The sequence below is a fragment of the Mandrillus leucophaeus genome, unplaced genomic scaffold (genome assembly GCF_000951045.1).
Source record: "Mandrillus leucophaeus isolate KB7577 unplaced genomic scaffold, Mleu.le_1.0 Scaffold57, whole genome shotgun sequence".
NCBI classification, from domain to species: domain Eukaryota; kingdom Metazoa; phylum Chordata; class Mammalia; order Primates; family Cercopithecidae; genus Mandrillus; species Mandrillus leucophaeus.
The window spans coordinates 7,053,163-7,074,241 of NW_012106141.1; the positions used below are offsets into that span (position 1 = coordinate 7,053,163).

Consider the following 21,079-nt stretch of genomic DNA (forward strand, 5'->3'; position numbering starts at 1 on the left):
TCAGTAAACGTAATCCAGCATATAAACAGAACCAAAGACAAAAACCACATGATTATCTCAATAGATGCAGAAAAGGCCTTTGACAAAATTCAACAGCTCTTCATGCTAAAAACTCTCAATAAACTAGGTATTGATGGGACATACCTCAAAATATTAAGAGCTATTTATAACCTTACACCATATAGAAAACTTAAAATAGATCAAAGACCTAAACATAAGAGCTAGAACTAGAAAACTCTTAGAAGAAAATACAGTCTGATTATCAGACTTGGCAATGATTTCTTTGATAAGACACCAAAAACACAGGCAACAAAAGAAAAGAGATAAAATGGACTTCATCAAAATTAAAGACTATTATCAAGAATGTGAAAAAGTAACTCACAGAATAGGAGAAAATAGTTGTGAATCATATATCTGGATAAGGGATTATCATACAAAATATATAACTCCTACAACTCAACAACAACAAAAAAACCCCAAAAAAACCTGATTAAAATGGGCAAAGGATCTCAATAGGCATTTCTCCAAAGATGTGCAAATAGCCAATAAATATGTGGGAAAATGTTCCATATCAGTAATCACTGGGAAATGCAAATCAAAACCACAATGATACCATTTCACAACCATTGGGATGGATACTGTCAATAAATCAGAAAATAAGTGTTGGTGAGGATGTGGAGAAATTGAAACACAGTGCACTGTTGATGGAAATATACAATGGTACAGCTGCTGTGGAAAGCAGTGTAATCCTTTAACACAAAACTACAAAATTAAAATTGGTAAAAATTTAACATAAAAAATTTAAAAATTACCACACAATCTAGCAATTCCACTTCTGAGTACATACCCAAAAGAACTGAAGCAGGAACTCAGAAAGATTATTTATACACCAATGTTCATAGCAGCATTATTCCCAATAGCCAAAAGGTAGAAACAATCCAGATTTCTACCCATGGATTAATGGATAAAGAAAACATGGTATATACATACAATAGATGTTATTTAGCATTAAAAAGAAATGAAATTCTGACACATACTACAGTATGGGTAAACCTTGAGGACATTACGCTAAGTGAAATAAGCCAGTCAGAGGCTGAGACAGGAGGATCACTTGAACCCAGGAGTTCGAGGCTGGAGTGCAACATGACTGCACCTGTTCAGCCTGGGAAACAAAGTGAGACCCCCAACTCTTTAAATTATAAGTAGAACAAAACTTCATTAGCATTTGTTCTGTTATCAGTCACTATTCTAAGCACTTTATATGCATTACCTCATGTCTTAACAATCAAAGCTTTGGTGACTGCCTACAACCAAACTTCTTTCTCTCCCAATTACATAAAGAGGCCAACTAGGTTATTCAAATAGTATAAATAGTTGTGGCTACAGCTGGGATTTCTGAAAACAACTGCTCTAAGGTATTTGAGAAGAGGGCTTTTTTGTTACACAGCAAATTCCTTTTCCCTCAATAACATCTCTCCAATTTTGTACCACAATCACATGCAAATACATAAAAACTGCATTTAAATAGTAAAAAAAAATGAGCCAGTAATCATACTCTTTTAACTCTTGGTTGTCCAGTCCTGGATATTGCATGTGTCTCATTTTCTAGTCCACCCATCATAAACCCCCACAACTTTTGTTTCCAAAAATTTTTAAAACAACTTTACTGGGATTTTTTATTATTTAAAAAAAGATACACATGAGGAATAAAAGTAAAATTCTAAGTCCCCCAACTAACTGAATGGATCATCTCTTGGCCAAGGGGACCCAAAAGTGCCTTGAAAACTGAGTTCTTGGCCATAAGTGGATGGGGGAATCAGACACACCACATTATACCTCCTCCCTCCCTGGCTAGCCACGATTTAGCCTAAAGGCTAAACAGAAACCAGCCCTTCAAAAGATGCCAGCACTGACACCAACCAACCACTTGATGCTTCTGGCCAAAAGGTTTGTGTCCTCTGCTTCACTTTTTGATGTCAGAGGGCTGAAAACTCTACCCTTGGATCATGCCAACACTGCCATTTTTTGTACATGGGACCCATGAAGGGGCATAAAACTCAATTGTGTATGCGTCTTTCTCCTTTCATAAATATTCATGACTCCTCGTATAGCTTATTAAATATGTATATTCAGCCACTTCACTCAGCATAAATTCCTGTTCCCTTCCCCACCACCTTGAAGTTTTTGCCTCTTGGCCCGCCAAAGGCTATGCTTCCCAGCCTGTCAGAATGGCCATGCTGCAGGTTGCAACCACTGATGAGAAATACAGTTCTCCTTTCCAAATTCATGAGCCTCATCATTTCATCAGCTGACAAATACTATCATTGAAAAATACATACGAAATATTTTAAAACCTAAAAGTCACCTCAAATGGTTCTTTACTTGCATTAACAATCATGATATGGATTATCCCCAGATAATAAATGACCTAAAAAGCCATGCAAAGTAAGAAATAATAAATTATATATTGACATTTCAACTGAAAATTTGGCAACTGAAATTAACATTTTTAGCATTACAGATTTTTTATCCTGATGTTGAAAATAAAAGCCAACAACTGATCCTCACCAATTTCATGAAAACTTAGTTTTAGCTACAGTTTTTAACGGTGTCTGCATACAACTTCTAAACTTTACACACTTAAAATTATCACCCAGAGCTATAGAATTTTCCAAAATGAGTTCTACCAAGACAACCTTATTGCCTTTTCAGTCAAAGTGCTTTTGGGATTGTGGGCAAATGCAATTCAGATTTCATTCCTTTTGTTAATGTAAAATTATCAACAGACAACAAAAGTATTCAATGTAGGCAAGTCAGCTCTACACGAAGCAGAACACACAGCCATGCAAAAAAATTAACTTGAAGTGGTTGTATAAGAAATTTACCTAATTAGGCCACAGTGCCAAAAGTATCTACCACCAGAATCATATCTTTAGGAGAACCATCCCTTTAGGTCACTGCATTATTTTCAGAATACATTTGCTAAAATGTAAATGTTCACAAGGAGGAAGGGAAATAAATGTAAAAAAGAAATGAAGGCGAATGAAGCATAATACACTCAAGTAAAAATTAACTGATAACTAAAAATAAGTAGGACTTAAGATTCTCTCCTTCAAGGAAAATAGGTTAGAGGTCAAACACTAAAAGATTTAAATATCCAAAGTACTGACACTTAGGACTTACCGCTGAAGTCTGACTAGCTCTAAGTAGTGAATGCCCCATCAGCTTGGCCCACCATCACCTGGCTAGGAGACTGTGATAGAATGCTTGAAGAGCTAGCAGAAGTATAAAAATCAATAGAAAAACAGTGACACTGTTTCTTTACCCAAAATTACCACAGATAAAATTTAAAAATCACAAAAGCACTACACAAGGCACACTTGGCATATGCGTATATTTGATAGCTAAACACTTACACATAGTTAGTGGCAGAGTTTTGTATTCACTTCAAAAATTGCAGACCTCCTTTATAAGACTCCAAAGGAGGTGCTTGGGAGCCTCTACACTCACCTAATGACAACGAGACAACTTAGAGAATGTAAATAGAGACCGGTTGAGGTCATAATTAAATTCAAAATAACACTGTTTTAAAACACTATTATGAGCCAGGCCCAGTGGCTCACACCTACAATCCCAGCTACTCAAGAGGCCAAGGTGGGAGGATCACTTGGGGTCAGAAGTTCGACACTAGCCTGGGCAACACAGTGAGACCCTGTCTCTAAAAAAAATTTTTTTTTTAATTAGCTGGGCATGGTGGAGTGCACCTGTAGTACCAGCCATTTGGGAGGCAGAGGCAAGAGGATCCCTTCAGTCCAGGAGTTCAAGGCTCCAGGGAACTACGATTTCACCACTGCACTCCTGCCCGAGCAACAGAGCAAGACCCTGTTCCTTTAAAAAAAAAAAAAAACACACACACACACACACACACACAAACCCAACAATATGACAAGTTTTTTAAAATAGGCTGGGCGCGGTGGCTCATGCCTGTAATCCCAGCACTTTGGGAGGTCGGGGCCAGCAGATCACATGAGGCCAGGAGTTCGAGACCATCCTGGGTAATGTGGTGAAATCCCATCTCTACTAAAAATACAAAAAATTAGCTGGTCGTGGTGGTTAGTACCTATAGTCCCAGCTACTCGGGAGGCTGAGGCAGGAGAATTGCTTAAGCCCGGGAGGGGTAGGTTGCAGCAAGCTGAGATTGTGCCACTGCACTCTAGCTTGGGCAACAAGAGATAAACTCCGTCTCAAAAAAAAAAAAAACAAAAAACTTTTTTTTTTAATAAGCTTTAAAAATAAATTCTGTAATATGAACACTGCTTAGCATTTTAAAAATTGCAATTAAGATGTCTTACCCTAGATTGGTCAAGAATTTGAAGTTTTTCCCATATTATTTTATCACTTTCAGATTTTTTCCAAGGATCATTCCATTTTTCAGAAACTTCTTTTTCTTTCTTCTTTAGAGCAACCTGTTCATCTGTAAATAATGTCCTTTTTAAAAACATGTACAAAAACTGTAAAAAAAGAACCATGTAAACAAATCATGACTTTCTTAATGCAGATACCAATACGGATCTAATCAAAACTTTTTTTTAGGAAGGAGATTAACTCACGAAGTAGAGAATAATTTTTTAGGGACACAGAATAAGAAAAAATTTAATCAGAACCAAAGTTAAGTATGGTACAATTTCATTATCACAATTACCAATAAGGAGCAATTTTTTTGGAATAACTTATTTTATATTTTGTCAATTATCATGAGGTTCTAGTTTCCTGTAATGTTCATTCAATTATTATTAAGAGAATTAAAAGCTAGAATTCTGAAGTAGAGAACTATGGGTTAAAATTCAAGTTCAAGAATTTCCTAGCTATGTGACTGTTAGCAAGCTGCTGGTAAGCTTTTTTTTTTTTTTTTTTTTTGATATAGAGTCTCATTCTGTCACCAGGCTGGACTGCAATGGCGCGATCTCAGCTCACTGCAATCTCCGCCTCCCCGGGTTCAAGCGATTCCCCTGCCTCAGCCTTCCAAGTAGCTGGGGCTACAGGAGCACATCACCACAGCCGGCTAATTTTTTGTATTTTAGTGGAGACAGGGTTTCACCATGTTGGCCAGGATGGTCTCTATCTCCTGACCTTGTGATCCACCTGCCTCAGCCTCCCAACATGCTGGGATTACGGGCGTGAGCCCACCGCACCCGGCCAACCGCTGGTAAACTTTCTAAGCCTTGGTTTCTTCTATAAAATGGGGATAATACTAGTGCCTATCTCAATATAGGGCTTGGCACAAAGTAAATATTCAATAAATGTTAGCTATTATTTAATTGCTGACAAGTAAAAAACGTAAAATCCTGTGTCTGACAGATATAGTCAAAACTAAACCCCCAATGAACAGTTCTTTAAATACAAAATTCAATGATATATAAATTTAAATTCCAAGAATGTTACTGGAAACATGACTTAAATAGAGGCGCTTTACTGAGACAAATTTAAAAAAAAAAGTAAACTGAGTTTTAAAATTATTAAAGCATAAGGCCGGGTGTGGTGGCTCATGACTGTAATCCCAGCACTTTGGGAGGCCAAGGCAGGCCGATCGCCTCACGTCAGGAGTTCGAGACCAGCCTGGCCAACATGGTGAAACCCCATCTCTACTAAAGATACAAAAAAGTAAGTTGGGCATGGTGGTGGGCGCCTGTAATCCCAGCTACTCAGGAGGCTGAGGCAGGAGAATCACTTGAACCCAGCAAGAGGAGACTGCAGTGAGTTGAGATGGCGTCATTGCACTCCAGCTTGGGCAACAAGAATGAAACTCCATCTCAAAACAACAACAACAACAAAAATGATTAAAGCACAAAACATTCCGGTCATTTCCAAGTAGTTCTTTTTCTTTTTTTTGTAGAGATGGGGTCTCGCTCTGTTGCTCCAGCAGGCGGATGTTGAACCCCTGGCCTCAAGCAATCCTCCCACCTCGGCTTTCCAAAGTGCTGGGATTACATGTGAGCCACTCACCTGGTTTTGCTTATCTCTTTTTCTATGTCACCCATCCCAGTCAAGTTAGTGATGGCCTCACAAGACTTACTAGTTTTTCAACTAGAGTGAAGCCCATCTCATGCCTTTGGCATAGCTATTCTTAAGAAATACAACTGCTAGGTCACACATTTTTGCAAATTGTGATATGCAGACCCCAAGTTTAGTCAAAGAAGTAATGGATATTTCTTAGTCACTAACGAAATTTCAAGACTATAACAGAAATCTGTAATTTCAAGCAATTCTCCTGCCTCAGCCTCCCAAGTAGCTGGGACTATAGGCGCACACCACCACGTCCAGCTAATTTTTATATTTTTAGTAGAGATGGGATTTCACCATATTGGCCAGGGTGGTCTCGATCTCTTGCCCTCCTGATCCGCCCGCCTCAGCCTCCCAAAGTGCTGGGATTACAGGTGTGAGTCACTGCGCCCGGCTTCAATACATATTCTTTAACCCAATAAAACTATAATAAAGGTATAAAAGTTACCTACCTAGCTCTTTCCTCCACTGGGCTTTTTTTGCTTCCAACGAACTTCTATCACGTTCCCTTTCCCCCAGAGTACTGAATATATCAGCTGGTTTCCATTCATTCTCTCTAAGGTAAAACACAAAAGATAATAGAAACTGTATCATACATTTCTATACAACTGACTCCATAAATATTAAGTAATAAGCTTTTAAATAGCTCTAAGTATTCAGAGTAACTATTTCACATGCAAGTAAAGGAAAAGCAAAACCATATTCCAAAGATGACCACACAATAGTAACAGACAGGAGTTACATACATGGCAATTTTTTGCTCACACTGCTTAGATGTATCCTGATGTTCATTTAAGACAGATTTACTTTCAGCTGGGACAGATGAAACCATTTCAGTTTTTTTGAATAATCCCATAATATTCTCATCCTTTGGCTGATTAGAGATACTGTTTAAATGTAGACTATATTGACCTAGGAGGTAAAATACAAGTTTTAAAATTACCACTAAATTACATCTATTTTAATACTTGACATAGTGCTATACAGTTCTTACATGTCTTATACGTTACTTAAATTAACTCTCAAAACAATTCTTGAGGTGGCTTTAAGCTTCCCTTCCCGTCAAAAAGAAAAAAGGAAGCAGGGTGTGGTGGCTCACACCTGTAGTCCCAGAACTTTGGAAGGCTGACGCGGGCAGATTGCTTAAGCTCATGAGTTAAAGATCAGCCTGGGCAACATGACAAAACCCCGTCTCTACAAAAAATACAAAAATTAGATAGATGTGGTGGCACGTGCCTGTAGTCCTAGCTATTTGGGAGGTTGAGGTGGGAGGATGGGTTAAGCCCAAGAGGTGGAGGTTTCAGTGAGTGGAGATTGTGCCACTGCACTCCAGCCAGATCCCACCTCAAAAAAAAAAAAAAAAGGAAACTGAAGCCCAGAGGTTAAATGGCTTGCTCATGACCACAGTCCTACAGTTTCTTATATCAAATAAGGAAGAAAACAAGCTAGCAACAACAGAAAACAAATCTCCATTTCCTCTTGCCAACATGCTTTTAAAAATAAAAACTGGCCGGGCGCAGTGGCTCACGCCTGTAATCCCAGCACTTTGGAAGCCCGAGGCGGGTGGATCATGAGGTCAGGAGATCTAGACCATCCTGGCAAACAACGTGAAACCCTGACTCTACTAAAAATACAAAAAATTAGCCGGGTGTGGTGGCGGGTGCCTGTAGTCCCAGCTACTTGGGAGGCTGAGGCAGGAGAATGGCGTGCATCCGGGAGGCAGAGCTTGCAGCGAGCCGAGATCGCGCCACTGCGCTCCAGCCTGGGCGACACAGCGAGATTCCATCTCAAAAAATGAATAAATAAATAAAAATTATAACACAAATCACAATCTAAAGGGGAATAAATACAAATATCTTGATAAATACTCATTACCTTGACATTACTTTTCTTATTTAGCTGTGAAATCAGTGGAAAACCTTTTCATGAATTGTCTCTATGTCCCAGCCATAATATCAAAATCAGATGTTTTACAGAGGGCTCATGGGCTGGCTCAAGAAATGTTCTGATTTCTTTTGAATGTGCTAGTTCTCCCAATGAAGAGAAAGCATACTTAATATGAATGTCTATATGATTAGGCAAATTCTGCTTTTAACTTTGTTGATATGATCTCTCATTATGCCTAATAAGCAGGTTGTTGCTAGAATTTTAGCCCTAAAGACAAAATCCAGCTCCCTCATTTTACCAAGAATAATCTATAACAAGAGAGTAAAGAATTCCATCTTGAGTATCATGGGAATATACAGGAGTTACTGGGTCCCCAAACCATTTGTGGGGCCTCTCCATGTGAACTGTTAATTTTTTATTTATTTCACTATTGCCTAATAAAATTTTAGATATTTCTATTGTCTTCATATTCGCAATTCCTTATCCCAAAGTGGAAATTAGAAGGCTTTTAAAAACATGATGCAATGCCAGGACTTGTGAAAGAGAAGGCTTGTAACACTCTACTGTTTGTTCCAAATCTGTGTTAACTTTGTTTTTTAAAAAAAGTACTGCCAATTCTTAGCATGGAATGAGGAACAGGAAGATTAAATGCAGCAGCCAGGAAAGCAGTGTTTTTCAGCAACTCAAGTCAAATAGTCATAGTAAAGTTTCCTTAATTTTCACTGGAAATACCATAATGGGTTTTTTTCTTAACAATGTTTCATATAACTATTTTAAATATGAGTAAAGCTTCCTATATTCTAAAATAAATATAATAGTTTTTTGTACTAACATTTTTTCTAAAATCCACAGAAACTGGGTTTCTTAATATTCTGAGCACTAACCTTAAAATATGGCACAACTATAAAAATAATTTTGCACATCAGAGAAAGTCCTCTAAAAGAACAATTATTTTAATAGATTGACAGGTTAAATTAGAATTTAAGAGTCACAGTTACATAAAACCCAATGAATCTGACATTCTAAAACACACACTGAAAAAATCAAAATTCATGAAAACTTTAGAAAAATCTTACTTTTTGCCTCCTTTCCATTCTCAGTCAGGGAAAGAGATCTATTTCCTTGGCTTACAGTCATCAAAATCTGTTGTAGTTGGTCTTGTGTTAGACACACCAAACTGCTCTTCATGTTTTCAGCTGTGATGTGTTTTTTGTGAGGCTTCTGTTTAGCTACTAGAGATGTATTTACGGTGTTTCTAGTCTTCTGTATATTAGGGGTTGCAGGTGAAATCTCTTTCTGGATATGAAGACAGTCTTTATCTACACATTGTTTACATAAATCCTTAATGGATGAAAAAGTCATTCCATTTTTTTCACCTTTTGCCTGTGATGTTTCTGAACCAACTGTCTTCTTTTGCAAAAGTTTTTCACTTCCTATACAAGTATCTTGTGTTGATTTTAGAATGTGCCCAGTTTTTGTTCTTAAAGGACATTTTGCAATCTTGGTCTTATTTCCCATCTGTTAAAACACCAGAAGCTTATTCTTTATAACTGTCCAAGAAAAATCAACAATTATCTTTATTTATATGATCTGTGATAAATCAGTCCTCTAAACTTTTTTCCATTTTGCTATTTAGGTAATATAACCATAAGAAACTAACTCTTAATACTTCCAAATCTTCATCAACAACTAGAAATTATCTTACTTCAGGAACTTTTATTATAGTTGTTATAGGACAACTCCACTATACTCCAGCTTTGAATCTAGTGTCATTAGATTATACCACCTACATTACCTCTTTTCTTTTTTTTAATTAAAAAAATTTTTTTAACTACTTTCTTTTGACACAGCGTTTCACTCTGTTGCCCAGGCTGGAGTGCAACAGCACGATCTCAGCTCACTGCAACCTCCACCTCCCAGGTTGAAGAATTCTCCCGCCTCAGCCAGCTGAGTAGCTGGGATTACAGGTGCCCACCACCACACCTGGCTAATTTTGTATTTTTAGTAGAGACGGGATTTCTTAGCCAGGCTGGTCTCAAACTCCTAACCTCAGGTGATCCACCCGCCTTGGCCTCCCAAAGTGCTGGGATTACAGGCGTGAGCCACTATGCCCAGCCATTTTTCATTATTATAAAGACAATGTTCAATGGACTTGTTTAATATCAGCTGACTTCACAATTTATATGGGGCCAGGATCCCAAGACCAGTACAAATCAGAGAAAAGTAACATTTTTAAATATAAAATGTGGACTGGGTGCAGTGGCTCACACCTGTAATCCCAGCACTTTGGGAGGCCGAGGTGGGTGGACTGCCTGAAGTCAGGAGTTCAAGGCCAGCCTGGCCAACATGGTAAAACATCATCTCTACTAAAAAAAAAATATACAAAAAACATAGCTGGGCGTGGTGGTAGGTGCCTGTAATCCCAGCTACTCAAGAGGCTGAGGCAAGAGAATTGCTTGAACCCAGGAGGCGGAGGTTGCAGTGAGCCGAGATCATGCCACTGCACTCCAGCCTGGGCAACAACAGCGAAACTTCATCTCTAAAACAAACAAACAAAAAATATACATATAAAATGTGCTACCTAGCACTAATGTTACAAATACCTTTTAGTATGTCACTGATTCTCACATGCAGACATACTCATAAAAATTTTTTTATTGTTTTATAGTTCAACTAATCTTTGAGACTATTTTAAGTGTAAGAGTTTTAGAATCCATTATTTTAATAAATTACTTATGACACTGGACTATGTGTAGTTTCCCATTTCTCTTCCTATAAACCTAAGAAATTAGGCAAGTAACCAAGTTTACTTCATTACCATGGACTGAAGAAAAATGTAGGAGAGGCTAGGCACAGCAGCTCACACCTATAATCCCAGCACTCTGGGACGATGAGGCAGGAGGATCGCTTGAGCCCAGGAATTTGAGACAAGCCTGGGCAACACAGGAAGACTCCCGTCTATACAAAAAATTTTAAAAAATTAACTGAGCATGGTGGTGTGGGTATGTGCCTGTAGTCCTAGCTACTTGGGAGGCTGAGGCAGGAGGATCCCTTGAGCCCAGGAAGTTGAGGCTGCAGTGAGCCATAATTGTTCCACTGCACTCCAGCCTGGACAAAGAGAGAGAGCCTGTCTGAAAAAAGAAAAAAAAAGAAAAAAGAAAAATGCACAGATTTTGATAGAATTAGGAAAGCACTTTGACCACATATATGTTGAACTTGATGATAATGAGATAGAGTTCAGCTGTGTTTAAAGAACACACTATGGAGATTACAATAATTCAACCAGTGGGAAATGGGAAAAAAGAGAAAAAAGACTTTTGGTGTTGTAGTAACTCAGGAGCTTACCCCATTAGAAGGAACAAAGAAAAGCACTATGCAGACAGAATTCATGAATAACTTGCAGAAAAGAGAATTCAACATCTAGCTGCCGAACTGTGAAATTTGGGAAACTAAAAAACAAAACAAAAAAGGAAGAAAATACTACTGATTTTGGTGTTTATAGTCTGTGAAGAGCAAAAAGAAATGAGAAGGATCTCTGTAACCTCTATCAATATGGGAAGATAAACTTGAAAACAATCAATACAGAAGGGAAACTTAGGTTGCATCAGTATTTTGAAGCCCCAAATGCAATAGGGATAAACCCAATTTGCTTTAAAGCAGTAAACAATTTAGGCTCAACATTAGTTGAGAACATATTAGTTACTCTTAAAAAAAAAAATCCTAAAACACCTCTTGACAGCTGATAGAATTTCTTAATTAAAAATTAAAAGTCTAGTAATCAAAAGTCCAAAACTAGTAACTTTATTATAGGCCTACCAAAAATCCAAGACTAGTAATTCTGTTCATTATAGGCTTATAAAAGGGATCTTCAGATATTTTGAGTTGGTTAAAATGACAATAAAATGTCTTCACAAATGTGGCTTCTGTAACAAATCAGCCTGGAGAAGATAAAAATCAACCATTACAAATAGCTTTTCATCTAGGTACTTGATAAAGGCCACTGTATTTGTAAATGTGTTTCAAATAACAGCAGTTAGTTGCAATTTTTAATAGGGAAAGGGGTAGGAATAACATACAATCTGTAGTCTGTGATTAGGGGAGCATACAGGGTATATAACTATATGATAGAGAAAGAGAAACAATTTTTATATGTAGCTTGTGGAATTGTTCTGATCATCTTCACCTATTTATTGAGGGATATTTTGGGTACTCCAGCAACTTCTTCACCTTGATTAAACCTGCAAGTAAAGCCATCAAGGGCTTAGAGTTGAAGGGCAAAGTGATACAACATCCAAACTGGGTTCTATCCACAGACAAGTAAAGACTTTAAGACACTGTAAAGATAAAAGAAAAGGGGGCTGTAGTAAATTATGGAAGAGGAGAAGATAAATTCCTACTGATATTAATCTAAAAATTAAAAAAGAAATAGGTAACAAGAAAAGTAGAAGTATCAAAAAAGTTGGCTTTTTTGGTTTTTGTTTTTTGAGAAGGAATTTTGCTCTGTTGCCCAGGCTGGAGTGTAGTGGTGCGATCTCGGCTCACTAGTGGTGTGATCTCGATCTACAACCTCCATCTCCAGGGTTCAAGTGATTCTTCTGCCTCAGCCTCCTAAGTAACTGGGACTAGCACCACCATGCCTGGCTAATTTTTGTATTTTTAGCAGAGATGGGGTTTCACCGTGTTGGCCAGGCTGGCCTTGAACTCCCGACCTCAGGTGATCCACCCACCTTGGCCTCCCAAAGTGCTGGGATTATAGGCGTAAGCCACCATGCCTAACCTCAAAAAAATTTTTTTAATGATAATTCCAGCCTATGCAACATAATGAGATTCCATCTCTACTAAAAATTTAAAACATTAGCCGGGCATGGTGGCTCATGCACATGGTCCCAGCTACTCAGGAGGCTGGAGGAGGAAGATATGCAGCCATGATTATGCCACTACACTCCAACCTGGGTGACACAATGAGACTCTGTCTCAAAAATTAAAATAAACATAGTGATAATGTATTTTGCAGAAGAAAAGCACAATAGATTCCTGATAAGGGAAAATAATTTAAAAGGAAAACTACCCTTAAGCTCAAGTGCAACCTTTTAAAGGAAAAAGCTAAATGCATGCTACAATTTGTGAATTAAATTTCCCCTTTGGGGAGGCTGAGGCAGGAGAATGGCGTGAACCCGGGAGGCGGAGCTTGCAGTGAGCTGAGATCGGGCCACTGCACTCCAGCCTGGGTGACAAAGCGAGACTCCGTCTCAAAAAAAAAAAAAAAAATTTCCCCTTTGGTGTGGGCAAATGGACTTTGAGTATGAAAAGAAAAAACATTTGCTTAAAGTCTGAATATCTATTTTTAAAGATCTCTGGAGCTGCACTGTCCAGTACAGTCCATTATCCATTAAATTTCATTAAAAATTAATGGAAATCAGAAATTCAGTTGCTCAGTCATACTAGCTACATTTTAAGTGCTCAATAACTACACATGACTAGTGGCTTCCATATTCGATAATAATGACTTTATTAATGAACACTTCCATTAATACAGACGCTTTACTGAATAGCACTTACCTAGAGGAAGAGGTTCTATTGGGCTTTTTAAACCTAAAATGATTCAATTTCTGTGAAAGGACCAATCTGAAAGCAAGAAAATAACTTCTCACTATAATTCCAAATCCCTCACAACACTTGATATTTCCCAGGAATTATTTTCTAACCACTGTAAAGAAAACTGCATTTTACATTCAAAAACATGTCAGGTCAAAGTCATATGGCTTACCTTCACAGAAATTTTTGATTTACGTTCTACAAAAGAAAAAAAAAAATTACTCAACTGTCCACCAAAAACATACTAAGGTGGTCATGCAAGAAAACTGTAATTAATATTGTTGTAAGATTTTAAAGTGGCAACATTATCCTCGAAAGCACTAACTTTAGATCTTGACTGAGTGTTCTTTCCTAATCCAGTTCAAGTATTTACTTCTATTTTATTTTTGTTTTTATCTTTCCAAGGAAAAATATAAACAGAAAAAAATGCGAAGGAGAAGATACCAAAGTACACTGAGATTAAAAACGAATACTAAAAGTGACTTTAGCATTTTACTGTGGTCTTATTATAAACTTTTCTCAAATGATACATTCTTTACGTGCAAAGAACATAATTACATAAATTTCACTTGTATTATTCCTCAGGCAATAAGGATATTTGCTATATGCAAATATAATGAACACGCACTACATTGGGACATTAAATGTTATGAGTCCGAATACTGACAGTAGTAAGCAGTGTTGTAATCCGATTTGGCTAGAAGTAAATTTGAAGAAGTTTGAGGAAACAGCTTTTTTCAAAATATTTAAATATCACTCTATTACAAGCAAAAAGTCGGTTGAACTAATATAAATTTTATTTACGAATTTAAAATTTAACATTTCAGATTTCTGTAACATAACATACCATATGGAGACAATATTAGCTTGGTTTTTCCATCCAGTAATTCAGTTTCAAGCTTTAAACCATCTCTGCAATAAAAAAAGAAAGTTGTCTCTCATTTTTAACAAACCGCAACATTTTAAATAACCAGAAATTTTCATTTGAACCTTGACAATAAATCCATTATTTTGAATTTATGCAGAAATCTTGTACACATCAAACCAGTTTTTTTATTAAAAACGTTTTGCAATCCAAGATAAAACCCACAACTACAGGGAAAATTCTTGAAACTCTTCAATAATACAAGCATTGTTATCATTAACCTGAAACCTCATTTTGTTATTGGTAAACTATCAATTCAGTTATACCACCTTTTTTTTTTTTTATAATTCTAGACTGGAAAAAATAATGCTGTTAGCAAAACGCCTCACATAAGTTAAAGGAGCAAGATATATTTAACCACCATTCATTAGTTTCATAATGAACTCAAGACTAACACATTCTATGGAGTGCTGGAGCATCGTAAATGACTACTAACAACGCCATCAAGTTTAGTAACTGCTTGAGCAAAGAGTACCACTTTGAATATTTCAAATAATACATATTGATATTTAGTATGATATTTAGTATATTTATACGTGTATGTCAAAAGCAAAGGCATAAAGTAACAGCAGGCACTGCCAACAAAACTTGAATGTCTGTTAAGGTCCTAAAACTCCACTGAAAACAAAAATGGCAGCCCATACATACAGTCCATAATTCAGAGAAAATTAAATCCAGCAAGCCAGTCAAGGGAGAGAGAGGCTGGGAAAGGTCTGATTAGGAATGCGAAATTTGCGGTGCTGCTCAGGTAGGGGAAATCAAATTACCTCAACTATTAAAGGTAAAACACTGGAAAGAATAGGTTTTACGGCTTTCCCTATTGCAGGGTTATGAACAGATCATGTTTATGTTGGTGAAACGTCACCAAGAAAGAAAAGACCTTGAATGGTAAAGTATCTTCAATGACGCACTACACTGTAATCTCCTTAAGGGACACGCTATCTTATTTATTTCCATATCCTCAGATTCTAAAACATAACAACATTTGCTGAACGATGTGTAGTTAAGTGTGAGTTTGGTGGCTTTTCATCTTAAAATATCAAACCTGCGAGTGATTTAAGACCATGCACCAGTCCTTTTTATTTATTCACCCCTACGTAAGGAGCGCCTACTAGGTGTTAGGCACTGGTACTACATCGATTTCTTGAGAAGCCTTGGTTCCCCGCCTCGTGCACCTAAAACTAATCTGGGCGCTCCAACATTCTGCAAGACTCCAAAAACAAGGTGGCGAAGAACCCGGGGCGTGGGCCAGGAGTCCTCCCCAGGAGCCTCCACGCTTCCACTAACTGTCTCGTCATTTCTCTCCTTTCCTCCTCAGCTCTCTTCCCTCCCCATCCTGAGGTAAATAAGGGACCGAAACGGAAATCACGGGCAGTTTTAATGCGAGTCATTAAGTGAAAACGTAAGGTCTGTGGAGTCGCTAAGGGCCGACCCGTCTACCTCGCTCTTCTACCCGAGAACTGGGCTGTGTCCCTCTCGGCGGCGCAGGTTGGGAACGTTCTCCGCTAAAGACTCCAAGGGACAACCCAGATACACATGGCCCCCCTTTCCGCTGACGACCACCTTCCTTACCCCAGCTTACCCCAAGTTCATGGCCTGACCTCGCACTTTCTCCACAGAACGCTCCAGCCCCTTGTGTACGTCGGTTGCCGCCGCCGCTCAGCAAGCGCTACGCTAATTGGATATAGGGGTGCCGGCGAGCTGAGCAAGTGGACCAATCAGGATGGGGCATGCTGGCTGGTGCGCTGAGCTGGGCCGGAGCTCCCAGGGCGACTGCTGCGTTCGCCGTTTGTGCCCCAATTGTGCCGATTCCCTACGCGCAGCGGAATTTGGCCTGACCTGGCTTGTGAGTCTAAGGCTTCGGTGGCGGAGACCTACGCTTCTCGCAACTGTAACCTTGCAAAAGGCGCGCGCGCGCACACACAACACACACACATACACACCCTTTTTTGGGTCACCATTTGAAAGTAAGTTACATTGTAACGCTTAACACTTCAACATTGCAGCATGTATCTCCTAAGAACAGATGTTCTGCTATATAACAACAGTAGCATTATTATACCTAAGATCATTAATTTCATGATAGTATCTAATTTCCCTTCCCGATTTAATTTCCCCCACTTGTCCTAAGAGTATCTTATAGGCGTTTTATTTAGAAAGCAAGAGCCAATCAAGGATCACACATTACATTTGGTTGTTAAGTATCTTTGCACACTCTTTCCAGAAAAAAACAATGAAAGGTATATTATTAAATGCTAGACAAACCTTTACTTTTTTTTTATTGTAATATATGTGTTAAAATTTGCTATTTTTTGCCATTTTCAAGTGGTAATTACATGATACAATGTTGTGGAATACACCAGTATGTTTTTTCAAAACCTTTTTAATACCCTTAAATAAAAATTCTGTGCCCATTAAGCAATAACTTCCCATTCTCCTCTCCCCTCAATCCTAAGAAACCTCTAATCTTATTTCTGTCGCTAGGAATTTGCCTATTATAAATATTTCATGTCATAAAAGTAAAATCATACAATATTTGCCCTTTTGTGTCTGACTTCTCTCATGTAGCATAATGTATTCAAGGTGCATCCATGTAGTATGTATCAGAGTTTCATAACTGTTTATGATTGAATAGTATTCCATTCTATGTATATATATACCACAGTTCGTTTACTCATTCATCCATTGATAGACATCTGGGTTGTTTCCATCTTTTAATTATTGTGAATAATGCTGTAGTGAACACTGATGTACAAGTATCTGTTTGAATCCTTATTTTCAATTTTCTTGGTATACACCTAAGAGTGGAATTACTGGGTCACATGGTAATTCTATGATTAACTTTTCGAGAAACTGCCAAAGTGTTTTCATAGAAGTTGCAGCACCTTACATTTCTGCCAGCAGTGTATATGAGGGTTCTAATTTCTTCACCCCAACACTTGATTTTTCTGTCTTTTTGTTTTGTTTTGTTTTGTTTTTTTGAGACATGATTTTGCTCTGTCACCCAGGCTGACTACATTGGTACGATCATAACACTGTAACCTCAAACTCCTGGTTTTAAATGATCCTCCTGGCTTAGCCTCCCAAGTAGCTAGGGCTACAGGCATGCACCACTACACCTGGTTAATTTAAAAAAATTTTTTTTGTAGAGACAGAGTCTCTTTATGTTGCCCAGGCTGGTCTCAAACTCCTGAGTCCCCCCTCAGACTCCCAAAGTGCTGGGATTATAGGCGTGAGCCTGTAGCCAGAATTATTTCTAAAACGTGAAATTGCTTAATTCACTCTGCTGCTTAAAATCTCTCAATATAGGAGACTGTCCTTAACTTGATAAGCAATATCTACAAAAAAAATCCCCAAGAGACCAGGTGCGGTGGCTCACGCCTGTAACTGCAGCACTTTGGAAGGTCAAGGCAGGAGGATTGCTTGAGTCTAGGAGTTCGAGACCAGCCTGGGCAACATAGTGAGACCCTATCTCTATTTAAAAAAAAAAAAAATCCCCTAGAACCCAATCTCACACTTAACAGTGAAAAAGTGGAAGCTTTTCCACTGAGATCGGGAACAAGAGCAAGGCAAGAATGTCCCTGCTTATCACTGCTTTTCAGGATCACACTGAAAGTCTAAGCTAATCCTAAGACTTAGCTTTAGTCCTAGCTAAGACAAGAAAAGGAAATAAGTATACAGACTGGGAAGGAAGAAATAAAACTTTGTTTGCAGATGACATGATTGTAGAAAATCTGAAAGAAGCCACAAAAAATCCTCCTGGAATTAATAAGTGAGTATAGCAGCATTGCAAAATGCAAGGTTAATGTGTATTAAATTGCTTTCCTGTTTGTCAGTAATCAACAAATAAAAGCTGAAATTAAAAACGCAATACCATTCACATTAGCATCCCATCAAATGAAATACTTAGGTATAGATCCAACAATATATATATATAAAGTCTATATGAGGAAAATTACAAAACTGATGAAAGAAAGAACTAAATAATTGGAGAGATATTCTGTGTTTATAGATTGGAAGACTCAGTATTGTGAAGATGTCAGTTCTTCCCAACTTGATCTATAGATTCAACACGATGCCAATCAAAATTCCAGCAAGTTATTTTGTGGGTATCAACAAACCAAATCTAAAGTTAATATGGAAAGACAAAAGACCCAGAACAGCCAAAACAATATTTAAGATGAACAAAGTCAGAAGACTGACCCTACCCAACATCAAGATTTACTATAAAGCTACAGTAATTAAGATAGTGTCGTATTAGTGAAAGAATAGACAAATCTATTAATAAAATAGAGTGCCTAGAAATAGACCCACATAAGTAGTCAACTGGTCTTTGACAAAGGAGTAAAGGCAAAACAATGGAGGAAAGATGATCTCTCAACAAATGGTGCTGGAACAATTGGAAATCCACATGCAAAAATGTTAGTCTGACCCAAACCTTGCATTCTTCACAAAAATTAACTCAAGATAGAACAGAGTCCTAAATGTAAAATGCAGAACTGTATAACTCCTAGAAGAAAACATAGGAGAAAATCTAGATGACTTTGGGTTTGATGATAACTTTTTTTACAAGCCCACAGCTAACATCATATGATTATAACTGCTTAGATGCAACAACAAAGGCATGATCCATCAAAGAAAGAATTGATAAGCTGGACTTCATTAAAATTAAAATTTTCCATTTTGTAAAAGACACCAATAAGAAAATGAAAAGATAAGCCACATTCTAGGAGAAAATATTTGCCAAAGATATATCAGATAAAGGACTGTTATTCAAAATATACAAAAAGATCTTTAAACTCAACAATAAGAACATAAACAACGCAATTTTAAAAATGGGCCAAAGACCTTGATGAATGCCTCACCTAAAAAGATGCTGAATACAGATGGCAAATAACCATATGAAAGATGCTATATGTCATATATCATCAGGAAATGCAAAATGAGACAATGAAATACTATTACACACCTATTAGAATGGTCAAACTCTAGATCACTGATGACACCAAGTGCTGGTGAGGATGCAATCTCGTTCATTGCTGGTGAGAATGCAAAATGGTATAGCCACTTGGAAGACATTTTGGTGATTTTCTTTTCGTTTTTTGTTTTTGTTGTTGAGACAGGGTCTCACTCTGTTGTCCAGGCTGGAATGCAGTGGCATGATTTTGGCTTACTGCAGTCTTGACCTCCTGTACTCAAGAAATCCTCCCCACTCAGCCTCCTGAGTAGCTAGGACTACAGGCGTGTGCCACCATGCCTAGCTAAATTTTGTATTTTTTTGTGGAGATGGGTTTTTGCCATGTTGTCAAAGCTGGTCTTGAACTCCTGAGCTCAAGAGATCTGCCTGCCTTGGTCTCCCAAAGTGCTGGAATTATAGGCGTGTGCTACTGCACCTGGCATTTGTGGTTTCTTACAGAACTAAACATATTCCTACCATGTGCGTGACCCAGCAATTGCCTTCTTTGGTATTTATCCAAAGGCATTGAAAACGTATGTCCACAGGAAAACCTACACATGGATGTTTATAGCAGCTTTATTCATAATTGTCAAAACTTGAAAGCAACCAGGATGTCCTTCAGTAGGTGAATGCATAAACTGTGGCACATCCTGACAATGAAATATTATTCAGAACTAGGAAAAAATGAGCTTGATATCAAGTCATGAAGAGGCATGGAGAGAATGTAAATTGATATTACTAAGTGAAAGAACCAATTTGGAAAGCCTACAAACTGTATGAGTTTGATTATATGGCATTCTGGAAAAGGCAAAACTATGGAGACAGTAAAAAGATCGGTGGTTGCCAGGGATTGGAAGAAGGAGGGATAAATAGCCAGAACAGAGGATTTTTAGGGCAGTAAAACTGCTCTGTATGATATTATAGTAGTGGATACATGTTGATATAGTTAGGCTTTGTGTCCCCACCCAAATCTCATCTTGAATTGTGACCCTCATAATCCCCATAATCCCCGTGTGTCAAGGGAGAGACCAGTTGGAGATAGTTGAATCATGGGGGCAGTTTCCCCCATGCTGTTCTTATGACAGTGAATGAGTTCTCACAAGAGCTGATGGTTTTATGAGGGGCTCTTCCCCCTCTCCTCAGCACTCCTCCTTCCTGCTGTCTTGTGAAGAGGAGTACCTTGCTTCCCTGTCACCTCCCACTGTGATTGTAAGTTTCCTGAGGCCTCCCCAGCCATGCTGAACTATGAGTCAATTAAACCTCTTTCCTTTATAAATTACCCAGTGTTGGGCAGTTCTTTATAGCAGTGTGAAAATGGACTAATAAACTTGTCATTTTCATCCAAACCCATAAAATGCACAAGAGCAAGAGCGAACTCTGTCTAATGGAAACTATGAACTTTGGGCGAGAATGGTTTGTCAGGATAAGTTCATTCATTGCAATGAATGTACTACTCTAGTGGGGGACGTTGACAAAGAGGTAGGTTGGGGAAGGGGCAGAAAGTATATGGGAAATCTCTGTATTTTCTGTTCAATTTTGCAGTGAACCTAAAATCACTCTTACAAAACAGTCTATTAAAAAACTCCCAATAATTAAAAAACCCTGTTGCTCCTGATACAAAGCGCAAAGGGCTTAACAATCTCATGAGTCCCATC

The 21,079-nt window shown here is 38.0% G+C and overlaps 1 protein-coding gene across 2 annotated transcripts in view; it reads right to left on the reverse strand.

Annotated features, from left to right (window-relative positions):
* The window catches only part of CCDC66 (coiled-coil domain containing 66), a 60,995-nt gene extending 44,848 nt beyond the window's left edge, over positions 1 to 16,147 (reverse strand). Inside the window, exons 1-7 of one of the 2 annotated variants that reach the window (XM_011998419.1) lie at positions 16,050 to 16,147; positions 14,390 to 14,454; positions 13,715 to 13,740; positions 9,024 to 9,465; positions 6,807 to 6,972; positions 6,513 to 6,616; positions 4,353 to 4,474 (exon numbers count right to left, since the gene is read on the reverse strand). In XM_011998419.1, coding sequence (XP_011853809.1) covers positions 4,353 to 4,474; positions 6,513 to 6,616; positions 6,807 to 6,972; positions 9,024 to 9,465; positions 13,715 to 13,740; positions 14,390 to 14,454; positions 16,050 to 16,060 — 936 coding nt within the window. In that variant the 5' untranslated portion in view covers positions 16,061 to 16,147. The remainder of the gene's footprint in view (positions 1 to 4,352; positions 4,475 to 6,512; positions 6,617 to 6,806; positions 6,973 to 9,023; positions 9,466 to 13,714; positions 13,741 to 14,389; positions 14,455 to 16,049) is intronic. The other variant, XM_011998420.1, reaches the window with a different exon arrangement.
* Between the last annotated feature and the right edge of the window lie 4,932 nt (positions 16,148 to 21,079).